Source organism: Camellia sinensis, chromosome 8, assembly GCF_055761805.1.
Source record: "Camellia sinensis isolate YWXY chromosome 8, ASM5576180v1, whole genome shotgun sequence".
NCBI lineage: Eukaryota > Viridiplantae > Streptophyta > Magnoliopsida > Ericales > Theaceae > Camellia > Camellia sinensis.
This window is the reverse complement of record NC_138968.1, coordinates 10,212,198-10,232,121: the sequence shown is the minus strand read 5'-3', so window position 1 is coordinate 10,232,121 and position 19,924 is coordinate 10,212,198. Positions and strand designations below refer to the sequence as shown.

General features: G+C 35.8%; 2 protein-coding genes across 7 annotated transcripts; one reads left to right on the top strand and one right to left on the bottom strand.

The window, feature by feature from the left end:
- Positions 1-1,514: 1,514 nt before the first annotated feature.
- Positions 1,515-2,929, bottom strand: LOC114259232 (uncharacterized). Its single transcript, XM_028199244.2, has 4 exons — positions 2,520-2,929; positions 2,002-2,369; positions 1,824-1,915; positions 1,515-1,718 (listed from the first exon to the last, which is right to left on the bottom strand). Exons 1-4 carry the CDS (start codon positions 2,927-2,929, stop codon positions 1,515-1,517), a joined length of 1,074 nt encoding a protein of 357 aa, XP_028055045.2.
- Positions 2,930-4,740: 1,811 nt separating this feature from the next.
- On the top strand, positions 4,741-18,790 carry LOC114259206 (RNA polymerase II degradation factor). Of its 6 annotated transcripts, none has more exons than XM_082884697.1 (16): positions 4,741-5,277; positions 5,386-5,436; positions 5,574-5,801; positions 5,879-5,977; positions 6,082-6,137; positions 6,370-6,481; positions 6,890-7,069; positions 7,308-7,574; positions 15,290-15,427; positions 15,515-15,718; positions 15,816-15,941; positions 16,161-16,466; positions 16,554-16,652; positions 16,760-17,229; positions 17,360-17,392; positions 18,435-18,790. In XM_082884697.1, coding segments are annotated over exons 1-16 (2,493 nt in total). In that variant the 5' UTR covers positions 4,741-5,154; the 3' UTR covers positions 18,436-18,790. The 6 variants fall into 6 exon arrangements, with proteins under 6 accessions (XP_082740823.1, XP_028055006.1, XP_082740822.1 ...); XM_028199205.2 differs by having other exon boundaries at positions 15,215-15,427; XM_082884696.1 differs by having other exon boundaries at positions 5,571-5,801.
- Positions 18,791-19,924: the final 1,134 nt, after the last annotated feature.

Sequence of the window (19,924 nt, the reverse complement as noted above, 5' to 3'; positions counted from 1 at the left end):
AAAGATGCACTTTAAAACACATTTCAGAATTTTTCAGAAAACAGGGGTTTCGCTCGAGCGTGGCTTTCTTCGCTCGAGCGAGCTTGTCAAAACAGTGGGGTCGCTCGAGCGTGGACTTTCTCACTCGAGCGTGGACTTTCTCGCTCGAGCGGTCTGTAAAATGCAAAAAGTACTGGATGTTGAAAATCCCCACTCGATGCTTGCTCGACGCTCACTCGAGCGTGAGATACATTCCTCGCTCGAGCGTAGATTACCTCGCTCGAGCGTGCGTCTACGTGCGCCAAAAACCTGAGAGCTTGCAATCTATGCTCGAGCCAGCATCCCTTCGCTCGAGCGGAGCTCTAAACAAAAGATGGTCGCTCGAGCGTAGAATCCAAAATCTGGAATTTCCAGATTTGCCTCCCAAGCTCAAACCAAGCATTTAACACTTCAAAACTCAACCTTTTGGGCCCATTTTCTGTAAAACACTTGAAAACTCATACTACAACATGTTTTGAAGATCAATTTTGTAAAATCAAGCCCAAAGGTAAGTCAATTGAACACAATTTCAAAGAAACTCTTATGAGCTATGTAAAAACATAACATGCAAGAACTCTTATGAATTAAGTGCTCTAAAACTTAACCAAATGCAAGATTAAGATCAAGAACATGGTAAATTCATGGACTATAACAAAAACATAGACATGCATGTGGAAATTCATGAAGAACAACCTCAAAATGCTATGGCATAGACATGCATGCATGAATTTACTCTCAAATTCAACTCTTTAAACCAATTCTTGAATCTAAACACTAATTTACCATGGACCATGCAAGATACAACTCAAATTCACAAATGAGAGGATGAAATCTCTACCTTAGGTCTTCAATTTCAAGTATGAAAGCTTAATTATGCAATTCCTCTTCAATTCTTCTAATTCTCCAAGCCAAATCTCAAGATGAAACCAATTTTCTCCCAACTCTCTAACTCTCTCACGTTTTGCTCTAGGAGATGGAGAAATTGTGTAACAAATATGAACAAGGCTCCAAACATGTAATAACAAAGTGACCCACTCAATGGTAATTTGGTAATTAACCTTGAATCAATAATTTAACATTATTTAATCTAATTTAATCATTCTAAATCAAATGTTAATTAAAGCTACCATAAAATTACATAAATTCTAACTAGCATAAAATACCAATCAATTTCTGAATCGGCCGCCGACAAGGCCTTCAATTCGCAATTCGAAACTAAAACATAAACAAATCAATTTATGACAAACAGATAGAAAATGCAATTAAGCAACATACTCATGCGTTCAGTTCAGATTTTCAATCTGTTCAATTACTTATCATACTTAATCATAGATTAGCACTAATCAGAGGTGAGGGTTGTCACATCATCTCAACAGCAAAAATTGTCACATTTTAATACCATATATGACATTTCACATTGTTATAACAACACAAAAATATAAACAATGTACATATGATCATCATTATATTCCATGAAACACACAATTGTACACACTTTACCTAAAGTAAGCATTTGCCCAATATTCAGGTTCTAGCCCTGACAAGAAGTTATATGCTAGTTGCTTCCTCTCACTCTTCAACTCTTCTAGTAATGCATGAAAACCTATCACAGTAGGTTCATATGCACAATCACCCAACTTCCCTATTAAGTGTTCCTTGAAACCATTCTTCATACCCTTTAACTTGTCTCTAAAATTATTCTTTAGGTGTTGTAAACACCATTCATGTTATACTGATGGGAATGTCATTGGCATTGCTTCCAAAAGCCCTAGGTTACGATCGGATACAAATGTTATGCATCTAACATTAGCAATTACTTTTGACAGTTCATATAGAAACCATGACCAATTCGATTCACTATCCGAATCAGCAATTACAAAGGTTACTAGAAACAATCCTAAAAGCAAAACCAATGTTAACAGTCACAACTGACACACAAAAAGTAAACAAATGTAAAACTTCATATCAAAAAGCTAAATAAACCTTGGTTACCATCTTTAGCTGTCGCTACAAGCAACTGCCTTTTGTATCTCTCTTTTAGAAATGTTCCAATAAGAAGAAGCAAAAGGCGACAATATTTAAAGCCATTTATGAACGCAGCGAATGCTACAAAAAATCTTTTAAACTGACTAGTCTTCAAATCATAGTCAATATTGATATCATTTCCTGGGTTATAATGCTGAATAGCATCACCGTACCATCTCTGTAGGTCAAATGATGTTAAGTAATCACCATGCATAGCCTTTCTCACTTTCTCAACACCTAACCTGGCTACATGGTAGCTGATATCAAGTCCATAGTCTGCCTTGAAAGTAAATGCCACATTAGTGGGCCGCGTTAGTGGTCTGTCCCTAATACGTTCAAATATAACATTTAACACCAAATCATAACTGAGCCTTGGATTTTTTGAAGTATGAACATCAGCACCACAACTATGTATCTTAGTCTATCTCTTAAGGTAGAAAAATTGGTTTGCTCTTTGGGCTCTACCATGTACAGACCATAAACATCCTCTATTATCTCTATGTGAGCATACAATATTAATTCGTTCTGAATCGTTCTTCAAATATTTGAATTTAAACCCACATTGCATTGCATATTTGCATAGAATAGTACGAAACTCAAATGCTTCTCCTGTAAAACATTGACCAACATGCGTAACATTATTTGCCCAAACTGAAGACAACAAAACCTTCTCACTGTGCGCACAATATCTACAAAGCAAATTTGTTTGATCCTCATTTTCAATGTATGGATTTGCTAAACTACTATGTCTATCAATGTCCAATTTTTGGTCAACAACAACATCAATTCGTTCAACTCCAATTAGTTTATCAAGCAATAACATGTTTTGCAATTCCCCATTGTTATCCAAATGACAATTCTTATACCTCGACAGTTGGTAAAACATAGTGATTGGATTAGTAGACAAATCACACCATTTGTTGCATATACATTTCACTAACTAGTCAAAGGAAAATGATTGTACCACATTTATCACAAACATGTTTGACCCATAGTAGCACAACAACAACATGAAAAAATCCATTTGTCTCGTATCCCACTGCAAAATCATCAATAGTACATAAAATAATTTGAATATTCAATCATATTGATATGTGTGAAGATTTGCTAACACAATGAAATGTATCAGGATTTTTAAATAATTCAAATATTCATATCATACAAAAAAAACTCTACTTCCTCAACAAACAATCATATGCCCTATATTTATCATCATACACAGCACATATAACAAATAATAAGCTCACAGTATACGCATATACATACAATTTTAATTATAAAATTCATATACTGATAGCATGAACTTCCAGTTCACTAAATGCTTAACAATAGCTAGTTCAAACATTGATGCAACAAAACTTCAGCTTTCAAAATTTAACATGAACACAATGATTTCATTACAATAACGAATCAATCACTAATTGCATGACATAAACATCACCGTAATTAATTGATAATAAATGATGAAGAATAACGAAGAATAATGAAGAACAGAACAAATCATAACAGCAATCTCAAACAAAAACTAGCCTTCTCCAGAATATCGACTAAAAACCAGACAGAATTGCAAATCGCAATTCGAAATTGCGCAAAACCTAGAGCTTCAATAATCGCAAAATCACGCCTAATCTATAGCTTCAAAAAGTAGCAAATGGCAAATGGCAAAGAGAAATTAGAAATTACAAAAAATTTGGAATCCAAACGCAGATCGCAGACTTCCCAAAAATGATATTCAAACAACAAGCATTATATATATATATATATATATATATATAAGGGTAAAATGGTAAAAAAAAATAAAATAAAACTGAAAACAGGACCTCCGGGTCTAAAAGCATAAACTTTAGGTTTTAATAAAATAAAAAAAAAAAAGATGGACCGATTGGTATACAAGAATTTGAAATAGGATTTTCTAGTAATTTTCCCTTAATATAAACTAATATGTAAATTTTAGACATTAATTTTTTTTAATGAACAACCATTGCACACCCATTAGCAACACTCTTTAAATAATATTAATTTTTTAAATTTTCACGGTCAAACTTATAAAAATTTTAAAAAATTGATTTATATTTCTAATCAATTTTTTAAAATTTCACGGGCTAACCCATGAAATTTTTTAAAAAATTGATATTATCTAAAGATTGTCAAAAAAAAAAAAAAAAAAGTCTAGCAAAACAGCTTGTTTGGTTTTGTTTTTCTGAAAATAATTTTTAGAAAATTCTGCTTTCTTATTTTCCGTATTTTTTTGTTTTTATTGAATTTTTTTAATATTTTAAGTAATTTTTTTAATTATTAGATATACCAAACATAAATATACTTAAAAAGTAAAAAAATTGTGAAAAAAACCTTTTAAAAATTCACTAAATACCAAAAGTATAAAAAAAAATACGAGAATTCAGTATATTTTTATATTTTTATGTATTTATTAATTTTTTAAAATGTTTTTTCACAATTTTTAATTTTTAAATACATCTAAATAAGGTGCATTTAAAAAAATATAAAAAATACTTAAAATTTTAAAAATATTCACTAAAAATAAAAAAAATACAAAAATTAAATTTTAAAATATTTAATAAAAAAATTGAAACTAAACACACTAAAACTGAATGCAGTTCCTAAACTAACAGTTCCTAAACTAACAGATGAAGGACCCTGGATGACATCCAGCCTATCAGAGGCCAAGCCCAAGCCAAGCCCAAGCGCAAAAAAACCCAATGATAGTAACCCTATAAATGGCGGGAGTCTCCTGTGCGTATGGAGTTTTCTCAACACCCAATCATCTCTCTTCCTCGCTCTCACACTTCTCACTCTCTCTCCTCTTTGTTTCTCTGTCGTCAACGTTTCACTTTTTACGCTCCAATCCCTTTAAAACCCTGCAATCGCAAAACCCCCCAAAATCCACAGACGCAAATTCACAACACTCAAAACACACATTCGCACCTCCATTCATCATCCATTGATTTCATTCACTCTCTCAATGTCTTACTGGATTTGATTATTCCCCCATAACTCTCTTCGTTCTAGGGTTTCTTTGTTTTTTTTTTTTTAAAAAAAATTAGGGTTTTTGCGTTGGAGAGAGAGTGAGAGAGAAATTGGAGCTCCGATTCAATGGAAGCCGCGGCTGGTGTCGCCGCCGTACGCGGTGTTTCTATGCCGATGCCGACTTCTCAGCCTTCGCGCAAAGAGTGGCGTGTTGTTTCCGAGCATTCCGTTCGAAACTCTAGCAGCGAGGTGTGCTTGCTAAACCCAGTGTCATTGTTTTGCTTCAATTCGAAAAGCTAGGGTTTACAGATTTGTCGTTGATTTGATAAGATTTTAATGGAAAACTTTTTGACCTAGGACTTGGACCGTTCGAAGTTAGGGCAATCGGATGAGAGAACGATATATGAGGTAATGGATGTGTTCGTACTAGGGTTTTTGTGGTTTGAATCACCAACGCCACTTATCATTTAGTATGATTGTTGGAATCTATAGAATTATTCTTGAATGATGAAGGTGATTTTTGCTGTATTGTTAAGGTGCAGCAGGGAAGAGAACCGGCCGATGTGGATTTCTGTTCAATCACCATCGATGGAAGTTTGGACAATGATATTTTGCAGCAGCGACTTCACGGTGTTGCTAGGCAGAGAGAGGGTCTGCAACAGATTGAGATTGAACTTCGAGCTCAAATCATTGCGAGATCGGAGATCATTGAAATTCAAAACAACTTTGATGCTCAGATTACTGAACACGCCAATGCCAATGTCAAGCTTCAGGTTTTGAGTCTGTTCCTTTGTGTTTGGAAGTAATTGTGCCTTTTTGTTTGTAAATATTATTTTACCTTGTCCTGAAGGAGCAACTGCATGAAATGGAACAAACAATACATGAGTTGGAGAGGAAGACAGAAGAGAAAGATAGAGAGTTGCACGCAATTAAACTGGACAATGAAGCGGTTGGTTGAGTGTATTTTGCAAAGATAGTCTGTTCTTTTGATATTGTGGAATGTGTGGTTGGGGATTCACTTGTTGAATAAATCTCTTTTATCTATTTTGGCAGGCATGGGCAAAGGATGATCTCCTTAGAGAACAAAACAAAGAATTGCAGACATTCCGGTAAGTGTTTAGGTCCCTGGAATTGCTATTTTAGATATAATCTGTTTGTGTATATTTACTATCTTTACTTGAATTAAATAAATTGATTCTTTAGAATACATGATGGCCTGGGACACTGTATTTAAAATTTCACACATCATAAATCTCTTGATGACTTGTATCAGTTTGGGGTTGTTTCGGGGGTTTTGGTGTTTTGGATGTAGTGTGAATGGGGGTGCATATGGTTTTGCAGGAGGGAGCGTGATAACTCTGAAGCTGAAAGAGCCCAACATCTTAAACAGATGCATGACCTTCAAGAACATATTCAGGATAAAGAGCGGCAGTTCCTTGAATTGCAGGAACAGGTTTGTTAAGTTGCATTTTCCAATGCATGTGTTTAATCCTAGTAAAATGGAAGCTTAAACTCTGAAATGTCTTAAGCGTGTTTAGGTAATTTGTTATGTTTCAAGATTTTTGTCTTCTTTGAAGCTAACTTAGGTGGTCTGAAAAGAATGTCTTTTGTTCGGATAAGATTTTGTTCAACGTTATATATTGAATTTGGTATGCTTGTAGATTTCCCTGTCATGTTATTGTTTGATGTGGAAACATCTTTTGTTGTGTCTTTGAATTCTTTTCTTTACATTTATTTTTCAATGGTAGTATTATCGGAGATTTCCCCAGCGCATTGAGGGCCAGATTAATTAGTTTGGAGCTTGTTGGATGTTTATTGCACTTTGGGAGGTACATTGCCTAATGATGACTTTATCTTTCAGCATCGAGTTGCTCAGGAAACCATCCTGTTTAAAGATGAACAGTTGAGGGATGCTCAAGCGTGGATTACGCGTGCTCAGGAGATGGATGCTTTGCACTCAACTACTAATCACTCATTACAGGCTGAGTTGCGAGAACGAACAGAACAATATAACCAGCTTTGGCTTGGTTGTCAACGACAGGTTGTTAGCCTACAGATTAGTCTCTAAAGTTGACTCTGGACTTCCATTATGTAACTGAATCGTGCACTGTTTAACAATATTTTTCTGTCATTGAATGGAAACTTGACCATATGCCATTGAATGTGGTCTATTTCTGTGCGCCAGTCATTTTCATACTGAACCTCAATTTTCTTGTTGTTCCTCTGTTGAATAGTTGATGTCATTGGTGAAATTGATTTCTATTTGTTATCCATGTTAGTTTGCTGAGATGGAAAGGCTTCATTTGCATACAATACAACAGCTCCAGCTTGAACTGGCTGATGCAAGGGAAAGGAGTGGAACTTATACTGAGGAATCACGTGTATCCCAAACAAACTCAAATGATGCTCTGCAGTATGGACAGAACAATGGAAACCAACTAGATGTGGATGGAGGTGTCACGACAAATTCAAATTCTGGGGACCTACCAAATGGAAATGTGGAAAATGTTACATCTTTTGTCTCAACTGGCAATGCTTCAACTCAGGTAGAGTATGCATTTATTTATTGTTCCTTCACTACCCTTCTAAGAAGCACAAACATGGACACGCTGACACGATAATTTTCAAAAAATGCAGTATATGTCATCGGTATAATATATTTAGTATATGTCATACATATGGCAATTTCGATCAAAGATAATAAAAAAGTCCAGCATAATACTAATTCTTAAATAGGAGGGATTAACACGTATAAATCTACCTTGTTTTTATTTTATTGTATCTTCTAAATTATTTTGTTTCAAACTTATAATGTATTTCATCTGCGTGTAATGGATGAAGTATGTTCGGGTCTAAAAAAATTAAAAAGAAAATGACATGTTTTTGGACACGTGTTTAGCATGTGTCAGAAATGTGATGATTGTTGGACTCTGACACGGGAACAACGCTGCTGTTTTAGAATTTTTTGTGCTTCTTAGTTGCCCTTCCTCCCTTCAAAATCATTTTGCAAGTGGAAAATGCTGAAGGGGAAGTTGTAGTAGAGAATAACTATGGTAAAAAAAATATATTTATCAAAAAAAAAAAAAAAAACTATGATAAAAAAAATACATGTGATACTATAAGAGCATCTCCAATGCATTGCTATAATAGCTGCTAAAGTCATAATATGGCAGCTTGAGCAAAAATTGCTTCTCCAATGGCATGCTATAGCAGCTGCCAAATCTGTTGCCAAATTTGGCACCAACTTTGGCAGCTGCCAAATATGCCAACTCACCAAAAATCAACCGTTTTCTTCCTTCCCTCCCTCATCCTTCCCAACAAAACAGAGTTAATTTTTTGTAAAACCAAATTCACCAAATTTTTTAAAATAGAAATTGTTTAAAACAAAAATTTTTTAATACATAAATTATTTCAACAACCAAACCCTTCAAACATAAATTATTTCAACAACCAAACCTTTCACAAAAAAAAATAAAAATAAAAAAAAAAATAAAAAATAAAAATCACAGACAACAACAACAACAATAATAAAAAAATTTCAATGCAAATAAGCAATTTCAAACGAATTTTAAACAATAAATACCAGGAATTTCGTGGTTGATGGATTTGAGACGAGGGTTTTGATCTCTGCGATCTGCGAAGAGGGCTCCTTGATGCGATCTGCGAAATGGTGGAGAAGGATCTACGATCTTGGTTCTCATGTTTGTTTTCATCTTCTTTGTGTCATGTGAAGAGAGAGAGAGAGAGAGAGAGAGAGAGCGATCTGTGTAGAAATGTGAGAAGAAATGAGTTCTGTCTCTGGGAAGAAATGTGAGAAGAAATGAAGGCATGAAAAAGAATGAGAGAGAAAGAGAGTGTGGTTTGATCAAATAGGATGTGATGGCACCCGTTGATGTAATCCAACGGCTAGAAAAATGAGTGAAGAATAATATATATATTTTTAACAGTTACAATATATATATATATATATTAAACTTAAATTATATATAGTTTGGATATATTAAACTTAATATATGAGCTGAAAAATGAGTGATGGCACCCGTTGAAAAAGGTTATATATATCATTTTTATTTTCTCCTCTTTTTAATTTCATTTCAAATATAATTGCCAAAATTTATATATATATATATATATATCTGAATTTTAATTTTTTTTTTTTATATTTGTTTAGTTGGTGGGTAATTGGTAATTGTTTATTTTTTTGTGTAATTAAAAGAATTTATTAAATATGTAGTGATATGTTTTTTGGTGGGGGTGAATTATATTTATTTTTTTTTCCCAATTTTTTAATTTTTTTAAATTTTTTATATTTGTTTAGTTGGGAATAATATAAATATATAATTTTTTTAACAAACAGATAAAAAAATGTCACAAAAGACAAAAAATGAACAAAAATAAAATCACAAAAAACCTATATCCAAACAACACTTACAAAGTTGGGGGGAAAGTTGGTTGAGATTTGCCAAAAATAGCAAATGACCATTGGAGCACCATTGCTATAATTTGACAAAATAACACTATTCATTGTCAAATTATAGCAATAGTAATACCAATATAGCAACAACCATTGGAGATGCTCTAAGATGCAATGAAACAACCTTTTTTATAGTGACGATTTGGTTCAGTTTTATTTACAGCGTTTTTCATGTAGTGATTCATGTGAAGCACTGTTGAGTAATATGTCGGGGGAGTCGTGCATGCTTATATGTGAGAGGCTAATGCATTTCTCTCAATTGGATTTCTTTTAATTTGCTCACTGTTTTTCATGCCATTCTAACTTTCTTTAAGGGTGGTTAAATGTTTATTAAGTTATTTATTTTTCCGAATGGCTATATTTTGGGGCAGACGGATCATAATGTTTTCATTCATAGTATTCAAAGTGTCAATGTTGATATCTAGTAAGCACATGACATAACGGTCAATCATTGTGTCTATGTGCTAAGACATCTAACTACTAATGACAAAACCTAGCTATACTTCTTCATCAGTGATTTGATTTTACAAGTATCAATCCTTGAGCTTTAGAAAGATTTTTTGGTCTGCATTGATCTTGGTACGTGAGGAGCTCATACTTCTTCTCCTTAGTCATTAGGTTTTAAGCATCAAGCCTTCAGGTGTGCCTTGTACAGCCTTTTGTGCATGGGCATATGAGTACATATATGAGGAGCTTGTCTTAGGCTCTTGTTAGCCTTAGGCTCCGTTTGGGAGGAGGCTACTTTAGTTTGCTATTTGGCTATTTTAGCCTGGTTAAAAATATTGTGTTTGGGATGATAGTTTTTTTTTTTTTTTTTTTTTTTTTTTTGTAGTTGATTTGATGGTTGAGAGAGAAAAAGTGAAATAATTATGAGTTGGATGTGATATTTTGTTTTATTGGCTATTTTAGCCTATATTGTCTTTATTGGCTATTTTAGCCAAATAGCCTTTGGCCAAATAGGGCCTTAGTTTAGTAGATGGTTTAAATATGAAAAATAAAGAAATAAAAAAGAAAACACCACGTAAATGCTGAAGTGAGTAGCTTGATCACTAAACCAAAGAATGTCGATTTCACTTTTAATGATGGCAAGCTAAGAAGCATGGACACTTATAAGAAGGTGACGTATCCGTGTCGTGTCGGATATTGACACTCTTTGGACACTTCTCTAACACATGTCCGACACTTTTCAAAACGTGTTCTATTTTTAAATTTTTTTTAAAGACCCGGATACTCTTTGGATACTTGGAGGATACACGTGTCTATCGATTAAACACATGTTAAACTAATTATAAGTTTGAACAAAACAACTTAAGATACAATAATAAAACAAAAATCATATAAATTTATAAGAACTAGTGTCGTATTACATTTTTTATTATCTTTGAATGATATATTCATATATATAACATATAATAAATATATAAAATTATATATTTTATACGTGTCCCCCACGTGTCGTGTCTTGTATTTTTTGAAAATTGACGTGTCAGCGTGTCCGTGTCGTATTCGTGTCGTGTCCGTGTCCGTGTCCGTGTCCGTGTCCGTGTCCATTCTTCTTAGATGGCAAGCTTCCTTCTCTGCAGTGAAATATTGGACGCTTTGAGTAGAAAAGTGTTTACGCCTTTACATTTAATTCTTAATCTTTTTTTTACTATTTTTTAAATATTTATTTCATTTACTAAATATAAAAATTCAAAATGCTTGTGCCTTGATGCCTCGAGGATTATGCCTCAGCTAAACGCCTCGTGTTATGCATTCACCTTTAAAAACTTTGCTCAAACTTCACAATCTCTGGCTTCTTGTTCTGGTCTGCAATTGGGAAGGCAGACATTAATCACCTGAGTTGCATAGATATAGACACGAGGACATGGATATGACATAATACAGAGACATCGACATGCCAATTTTGAAAATAAAAATAAAACTAGGATACAACGCAATAGGGATACGACAACTAGTAAATAGATATTTTACTTGTACACTTGGAAATTAATTAAAGGTCATTTTTCACATTCTACGTATTGTTTTGTGAACAAAATTGCCTTAATCTCTATTTTAGAAAGCTCTATTTTCAAACAACTTGGAAGTTTTGGGTCTTAGAATTCTTAAAATTAGAAAGTCTGAAGGAGGGATATAAATAGGTAAAAATTCATATTGTTTAATTTTATCATTGGATCCCAAGTTATGTTCTTCAAATTTACAATGTGTTTCATGAATGTTGAAGTATGGACAAGTGTCTCTAAATATTTGAAGCGTGTTTGGTTCTCCCAAATATTTGAAGCATGTCTAAGTGATACGACACATTTGGATGCATGTTTGACATGTGCTAGGGAGTGTCCGACACAAAATCATCTTCTTCTTAGAAGTGTTCGTGTTTTTTAGACTGTCACTATCTTGGACTATTGCTCATGTTGGGAACTAGCTTCCATTCTTCAATTGTGAGCAGAAAAGAGTGGGAGAGTCACTGATAATACTTTACACACTGAATATTGGGTATAGTTTTGTGAAAATATATGTATTATTGATTGATATTAATGTGTTGTGATTATTACAATTACAAGGATTCCTATTATATAGGAGTGTTTTGGGAGTAGGTGGAGAGTAGGTGAAGTGGAGGTGGTAGTGGTGTAGTGGGTTAGGTTTAGTGGAGTAGGTGAGGTGGTAGTGGTGGTAGGTTTATGGTAAATTCTAACAGCCCCCCGCAAACTCAAGGAGGATAGAAACTAACCAACTTGAGTTTGAAGAGAGGAACAAAACAAGAAAATACATAAAAATAAAAGAGGATAAGAGACACTGTATGGTCGTGTCAGACCATTGGTGAAGACACTGGATGGTGGTGTCATAACGTTGTAGAGGACACTGTATGGGGGTGTCATAATCATGTAGAGGACACTGTATGGTGGTGTCATAACGGTGTAGAGGACACTGGATGGCGGTGTCAGACCGATGTAGAAGACAGTTTATGGGGTCATGTCGGACCGTTGCAGCAGACAATGTTGTGACAGTTGTGGTGACAGTTTACAGAGTCTTGCTGGACCCTTGTAGAAACTAACCGGAATCAATGTCGGGACAGTTTACAGAGTCTTGTCGGACCCATGAAGGAGCTAACCGGAATCAATGTCGGGACAGTTTACAGAGTCTTGTCGGACCCTTAAAAACCCATGAACGAGCTAACCGGAATCAATGTCGGGACAGTTTACAGAGTCTTGTTGGACCCTTAAAAAGTCGCACCCTCAAAAGGTGTGCCCAATCTTTCAAAAGGCGTGCCATCAAAAGGCGTGCCCAATCCATAAAAAGGCGTGCCATCAAAAGGCGAGCCCAAGTCATAAAAAGATGTGCCGGACATGATGGCGAGGCACGTGAGTGTCTTGGTTGGCGTGCCCGTTTGTCGTCTGGCGTCAAGTGGCGCGCGATACGCGTGGCTGCCTTGGCTATTTAACCAAGACGAAGGCTGAAGCTGAGGCAGAAACTGAGACAAAAAGACTGAGAGAAATCTCTGAAAAATTCTTCGTTTTGCTGAGAAAGATACTTTGTAACACGCTGTAACACTTTGTTGCTCACAAAATGGCCTCGTCCTCGTCTTCCCGTGGACTGCTCACCCTCTTTCCCGACCTCAATGAGTCAACAAGAGAGAGAACTGGTGCGGTGGCCAGTGAACCTCAACCAAACACCTCTGTGTTTGCTCCGTTGAACTTTCTGATGCGGTCGGTGGAGCAAAAAATGGCGGTGCAAACTGACATTGAGGCCAATCAGTATACTTTGAAGTCCTGTGTGGAGACGATGACGGCAGTCACAAACTTGTCGCACCGGCTGCAGAGTAGGACAAATGAGGTGCAACATTTAAACGGCCAACTGGCTCTGCTCCAGCGCATGTATAAGGATGCGCGAGCAGAGATAAGTGTGCTAAAGGCAGAAAATAAGGAGCTGAAGCGGAAGGCCACGGTGATGTTCCGATTTGGAGGGCCGCCATATGCTGCAGTGGAAGAGTATGAGGGAGTGAACGTGCTGGGCGGCGTGGAAAACACAGAGGCAGCACCGTCAAGGACTGCCCAGGACGGAGGCAAAAAGAAGAGACCGGCGGCTGAGTAGAGCGGTGGGTGGCCGTCTGCAGAAAAGAAAACAAAGCTGCTGTTGTTGTGATGTTTTGTGTATTTTTGTTTCTTTTGTTTTTTTTTTTTGTTTGTTTGTTTTTTTTTTTTTTTTTGTGGTGTAAAATGGTGATCGGGGTGAACCCCGACATGAATAAAATAAGATTGGTGTGCAGTTCTTCCGCTTCTTCATTCGTCCTTTTTATTTATTTATTTATTTATTTTATTATATTTTATTTTATTTTATTTATTTATTTTTTTTTTTGGAATCAAAAATATATATATATATATATATATATATATTCTATAGACTCTAGTGGAAGGAATGATGGGTTTGGGCAACAGCACATTGTGGGAGATGTGGAGTCTGACAAATAAAAGAGGTTTGGTTGTAAAGTAAGAGAAACGTGGGTGGTGGTAAAGGAAATAAAATATAATAACAAGAAAGGTGGGTGGTGTCAAGCGGGGGCTATGAGGAATTGTATTTTAGTGGTTTGTGGTAGAGTGGATCACATGGGTTGAGTTATTTTATTTGAAGCTTTGTTGATATTACCATAGATCAGAGAGAGAGAACGAGTGGTCCAGTGCAGAGGTGGCTCCCATGGGCGTTGCAGCTGTGATGTGGTGCTTCCCGTGGCTGGAACATTTTGGTGCGCCTCAATAGCAGCCACCAGCTGAAAGTTCTTGACAGAGGCCACTGTGACACGTCCTTTGAAATTAAGGCACCAACACTGCAACTGCTCGTGCCATCTAGGAGCTTTGTTTTGCAAAATCAGTGGATCTCTCGCGTCATGGACTGATTCAAATGGCTCAGCAGGACTACCGAAGCCAAACTTAACAAGGTTTTTCCCTTTTGAAACCAATGAAGGAGAAAACGGCTCATCAAAACAAGTTCCAAATGTTGATGGAGTTGGGGCAGTGCCACCTTCCTGAATTGCAGACATGGTGTTCGACGAAATTTCCCAGAGGGATTTTGAGTTTGCTTCGGCGAGGTGGTGAAGAAGAATGAAGGTATGTGTAGAGAATTTTAGCAGACTAGATTGAGGTCCGGCGGGCGACTAAGGTGAGGTTGCCGCCCGCCGGTGAAGCGAAAATATTAGGTTCTAAACCCCTGATACCATGTGAAAATATATGTATTATTGATTGATATTAATGTGTTGTGATTATTACAATTACAAGGATTCCTATTATATAGGAGTGTTTTGGGAGTAGGTGGAGAGTAGGTGAAGTGGAGGTGGTAGTGGTGTAGTGGGTTAGGTTTAGTGGAGTAGGTGAGGTGGTAGTGGTGGTAGGTTTATGGTAAATTCTAACAAGTTTTATTGGCTGAATACATGACTGGCGTACACACATTTGCAAATCTCAACGCAGGGCTTGTCATTACAAGTTGTCTTAAAATTTGGCATAGTTTCCATCTCTCTACGAATCATTTTATGAAATTTTTCCCCTATCTTTATCTTTGTTTGAGCATTCTTATGCTTGTTGTACTATTATATTGTTCATATGAACTAGGTGTTTCTTGGTATGATAATTAAAATCTGTGGTTACTTACAAAGACACAGTAAATTTAAATGTGTACACTGTACATTCTTTTAATAAATTAACTTTCGTTATTATTTATTATTAGGCTGACCATGTTCATGGTGCTCCAATTGCTCCATCTTCCCTACTTGGGATGCCTACCTACCTTCCACCTGGACAGGTGACTGCTTTGCATCCATTTGTTATGCATCAACAGGGCGTGCCCCACTCTGTCCCAGCGCATGTTACTCAATCTCATGTTGGACATTTTCACTCAGTACCTGCAATTTCATCTCTTCAACATTGGCAGAACCAACAGGTGCAAGCAAATGGAAACCTTGTTTTGTCCTCGTTCATGTTGCCCATGATATTATCGTTTTGAGTATGATATGTTCTTTTTCTTCAGGCTGCATCAGAGGGTTTGCAGGTGCCAACTCACAACCAATATCCTTCATCTCAAACTGATCAGAGCTTGTTGAGACCAGATACTAATTATGACTATGAAGTGTCTGTAAATGGACAAGCTATTCACCCAGACTATTTAGATGTTCATGCGAGCCAAGGAATGGAGCCTGATACTGTGATCACTGCATCAGTTCCAGAAGGACAGGTTTTGTAACTGAAATGTTGTTCTTCAGAATGATGCATGTGTACAATGGTTTATTTTCATCTGCTCAATGGTAGTGATCCTCGAAATTCTTTTTCAGGTTCTTGAGCAGGTTGATAAAAGCTACCTGGTAGCCCCACAACCCCAACAGAGCTTGCAACATATTTCTTCCCAGTTTCGCGAGGCTCTAAGAATAGATTCTCTTTCACAGGATAGTGAAACCAAGGTTTGTCTTTTTTTATTATTTTCATTTATGTATTTTTTGTCAGTTAATCAAGGTTTGTCATTGTTTGTGCACTGTTTTTGTTTACTTGCTATCATCTACCATCGTGGATCTGTTTCTCTTAAATGGCTGGTAATGTGAGAATGAGGCCGACCTCTGCATCCCTTAAAGCAGCTAAGTATTATCCGATACTAAGAGTGCCTTGAATTTCAACTGGAACAGGAGAAGATCATTACCTCTTCGACTAATCATGGCTTGGAGGTTCAAGAGTTCATCACAGAGCAAGCAAGTTCTGCAAATACACAATCATCTGAAACACCAATCACTCATGTGAATTTCAGTGAAACCACAATGAACAATGCCACTGGTGTGGTTTCATCTGAATCATTTGTCTCGTCTGGGGAGAAAAATGTACATCCTGGTGGAAAGACTTCAGAGACAGCTCTTCTTGATGAAAGATCATTGTTGGCTTGCATTGTTCGCACAATACCACCTGGATCTGGTGGTAGAATCAGGATTAGCTCGACGGTTAGTGAAAATTAATTCTGGCACAGTATTTTTTTAGCTTTCCACTCCTGGCTTTATTGATGATTCTATTATCAATGTCACGTACAGCTTCCAAATAGGCTTAGCAAAATGCTTGCCCCTCTACATTGGCATGATTACAAGAAAAAATATGGAAAGCTTGATGATTTTGTGGCTGGTCATCCTGAAGTAAGTTCTGTAGATCTTCAGCTTAGTTTTTGTTCCTTTCTTTAACTTATGTTTTTGGTTTGTTACAGATTAATATTATAGTTAGATAACTCCTTTTTGTATTTTAGTTATTCTTAATTGAAGAGGACTATATACAACTTCGAGAGGGTGCACAAGAAATCATTGCGGCTACAGCTGCTGTTGCCAAAGTCGCAGCAGCAGCTAAAACAGCATCTTCTCCTTATTCATCATTGTTGCCATCTGTTGCTGTTACTCCCATGGCACAATCTCACCGACTAAAGAGGGCCCCATCCATTGATTCTTCCAGACCTGCAAGTGCCACTGATAATCATTCGCAGCTCTCAGTGCAGAATCAGCATTCTAATGGTGTTCATCTAAATGCTGGAGGTATCTCAAATATTAAAATTTTGAGCAAACCAAAAGATCCTCTGGAACTGAATGGCGCTGAAAGTAGGCCTGGCCAGTCATCTGGACTTGTGGCAGTTGGAAATGGAGCAAACCCTGATAGGTCTGGTTTGGGCAATTCTCTAAGCAAGGGGAGGTCTAGTGCGAATTTTGTGGGAAAACTGCAGGGCAGGTATTGATCCAAGTACCTCGAGAGTTGTTGTGCATTCATTCTATGTTTAAGTCCGTAGGTTTGTAGGTTTTTAGATTTTACTCCTACTGTCAAATATAAGCTTATAAGTTTTTCTTTTTGTATGTGACAGGGCAACGGGGGTTGCATCAACTTCTAGAAGATAGTAAGTTTCATTAATGTTGTCATTGAATTTCATAAAAACATTGTGGTGTTCTCTTAATGTTGCAATGGAGCAATTTATTCTATGAAAATTCGTCTGTCTGTGATAATGGCTTAGAACAACTATGCTGAAAGGTCATATAACATAAAATCTGACATTTCATGGTTTATGATTGATTGTATCAGGTAATTTGCCGGCTTAATGCATTTGTTGTTTATAAGCCTTCGAAAAATGTATTTTCCCTTTGTCTAGCAATGGTGGATTGCTCCTTGAGAAGCACATTTAATGTGCCTTTCTATAGGATTGGAAGGAGCTTTCACCAAATGAGTTATAATTTCCTTATTTGATGAGTAATAATGAAAGGCATGAGCATGTTTAAGATTAGTTTTCTGATGTCTATTTTATGGTTTTGTTGACCTCATTAATGCATTTGTGATCACACCTTGTTAGTTTATTATTGATTCACTCACTGGGACATCAAAAGAAGTTATCAATGATATTATGTTTTTTTTAGACATTGTCTTTTTAATGTACCAATGCTGAAACCATTCTCTTTTAATTATTATTTTCAAAATATTTAGGTGTTTGATTGTGTAAGGGTTTCATGTTTTGAGACTGAATGTTTTCCAACAAATGAGGATGTCCCAAATGCACTTTATTTAGCTATTACATCTCACTTTTTGCAACATTGAACTTCATATTTTGCATCATAGTCGCTCTCAATAACAAATGATGTAGTTATTTGTGGTCATACATAGGTTATGTTTTATTGATGCTCCTAATAATGTCAAAAACTGGAAGAGTCATTATTTTTGGATCAAAGGATTTGAGAAGGAAAAGAGATGGGAAAAATTAAAAAAATTAGCTTGTATTTCATACACTTCTTCTATACTTTTTTTCTTACCTTCACAAATCCCTCCCAAGTCCTTGATCCAAACACAGCCTGTATATTTTGTGTGTAAAGTCTTCTGTCTTTAGCCCCTGTGGTTTTGTTTTCGTTCTTTTATTTAGCGCTAGTAATTCTTCTAATTGTTTGGTTTGGCAGGGTACAATTTGGACATCTTCCCGATCAAATGAACGTTCATCAATGTGCACAGATCTAGGGGATGATGATAGCATTTGAGGGAGAGTTTCTAGGTTGAAATCTCTCGTATCTTTTGCATTTGATAGAATTATCTGATTGGAATCCTTTAATTGTCCCCCTCTCCTGCACCTCTCTTGTTTTCGTTTTGGAAGAACTGTTTATTTTTACATATTTTTACTCAGAACTGTACATCCATCTGCCTGCTGTGATATTCATATCCACGATTGCATCTGTTATCTGGCAGCTTGCAAAAGTAGTCTGGCAGTGTACTTTTTTGTCTGCGGATTCTAAATTATTGGAAAATATTGTTTCCTGAATTGGTTGAACTCTTCTTTTCAATTATTAAATGTGTTTGTATCGATGCTGTCTGGATAAATGAGTTGCGATATTTAGCTATGGTGCTGCTAGGTTGTTTTCAAATTCTGACTTCTTAACTTATGCTATTTTATGAATCGGTGGTGTTGGATTTGGCTTTCTGAGAGTGATTCCATTCGTCATTGCTAAATTGGCAATTGGCAAAGTTATAATTGAGCATGCTAATGTCAGAATGTCAAATTTTGGCTATGTTTTAAGCCTCGTTTACTAAGTGATTTTTTTAGTTAAAAAGTTACTTAAAAAAAAGTATATTCCCGAGGCCTTAGTAGTACTATTATCATTTTGGCACATTCAGATTATTGTTTATTTTTGTCTGTTGGATGGCTCGTATGTAGACTATTGGATTAAAACTGTCGTGGGAATTGAATTGGCAAAAGTGACATTGTCGAACTTGTGACAAATTTGGCGCAATATTTGATGATGTAATTTTTTGGCATAGGGTAGCTTGTAGTGATAATTTTATAGTACTTTTAGGCTAGGTTTGTTTGGGCGGGTCGAATTAGGTTGGATTAGCATTCTCATAACTAATAGTCTTAGATTATGAATTTTTTTTTTTCTTCTTTTTTTGAGAATCGACTACGAATTTTTTTAGATTATGTATTCTATTTTTTGTTTAGATTGAGTTAGGATTATAATAAGAGATTAACAAAATATTATTTAATCCGATATTTGTTTAAAGGGATTGGAATGGATAGAACATTACAGGACATGAGACATTCAATATATTGATCACAATACCTATATTATGGTCATTTGATAAATTAGTCAAGAATTTGATTTAGTCCCTCAATTTATATCTCACTCTTTATGTGGAATTGAATACTCTATCATATATGGAATATTATATTCAGACGGATTGTTAGTTCGTATTTTAATTTTTTAACTAAATATCGGATTAATATGTTAATTTAATGTATTGAGAAAGAGAGAGAATAAATTGTGTATATATGTTGTATATTACATATTTGAATAGGTACACACTCTTTTATATAGGAGAGAAGATGCTATGCTACAAACATGATGCAAACACCATCATGGGAAAGTAGCCGAAAGGAACCGAAAGCAAATGCACTATC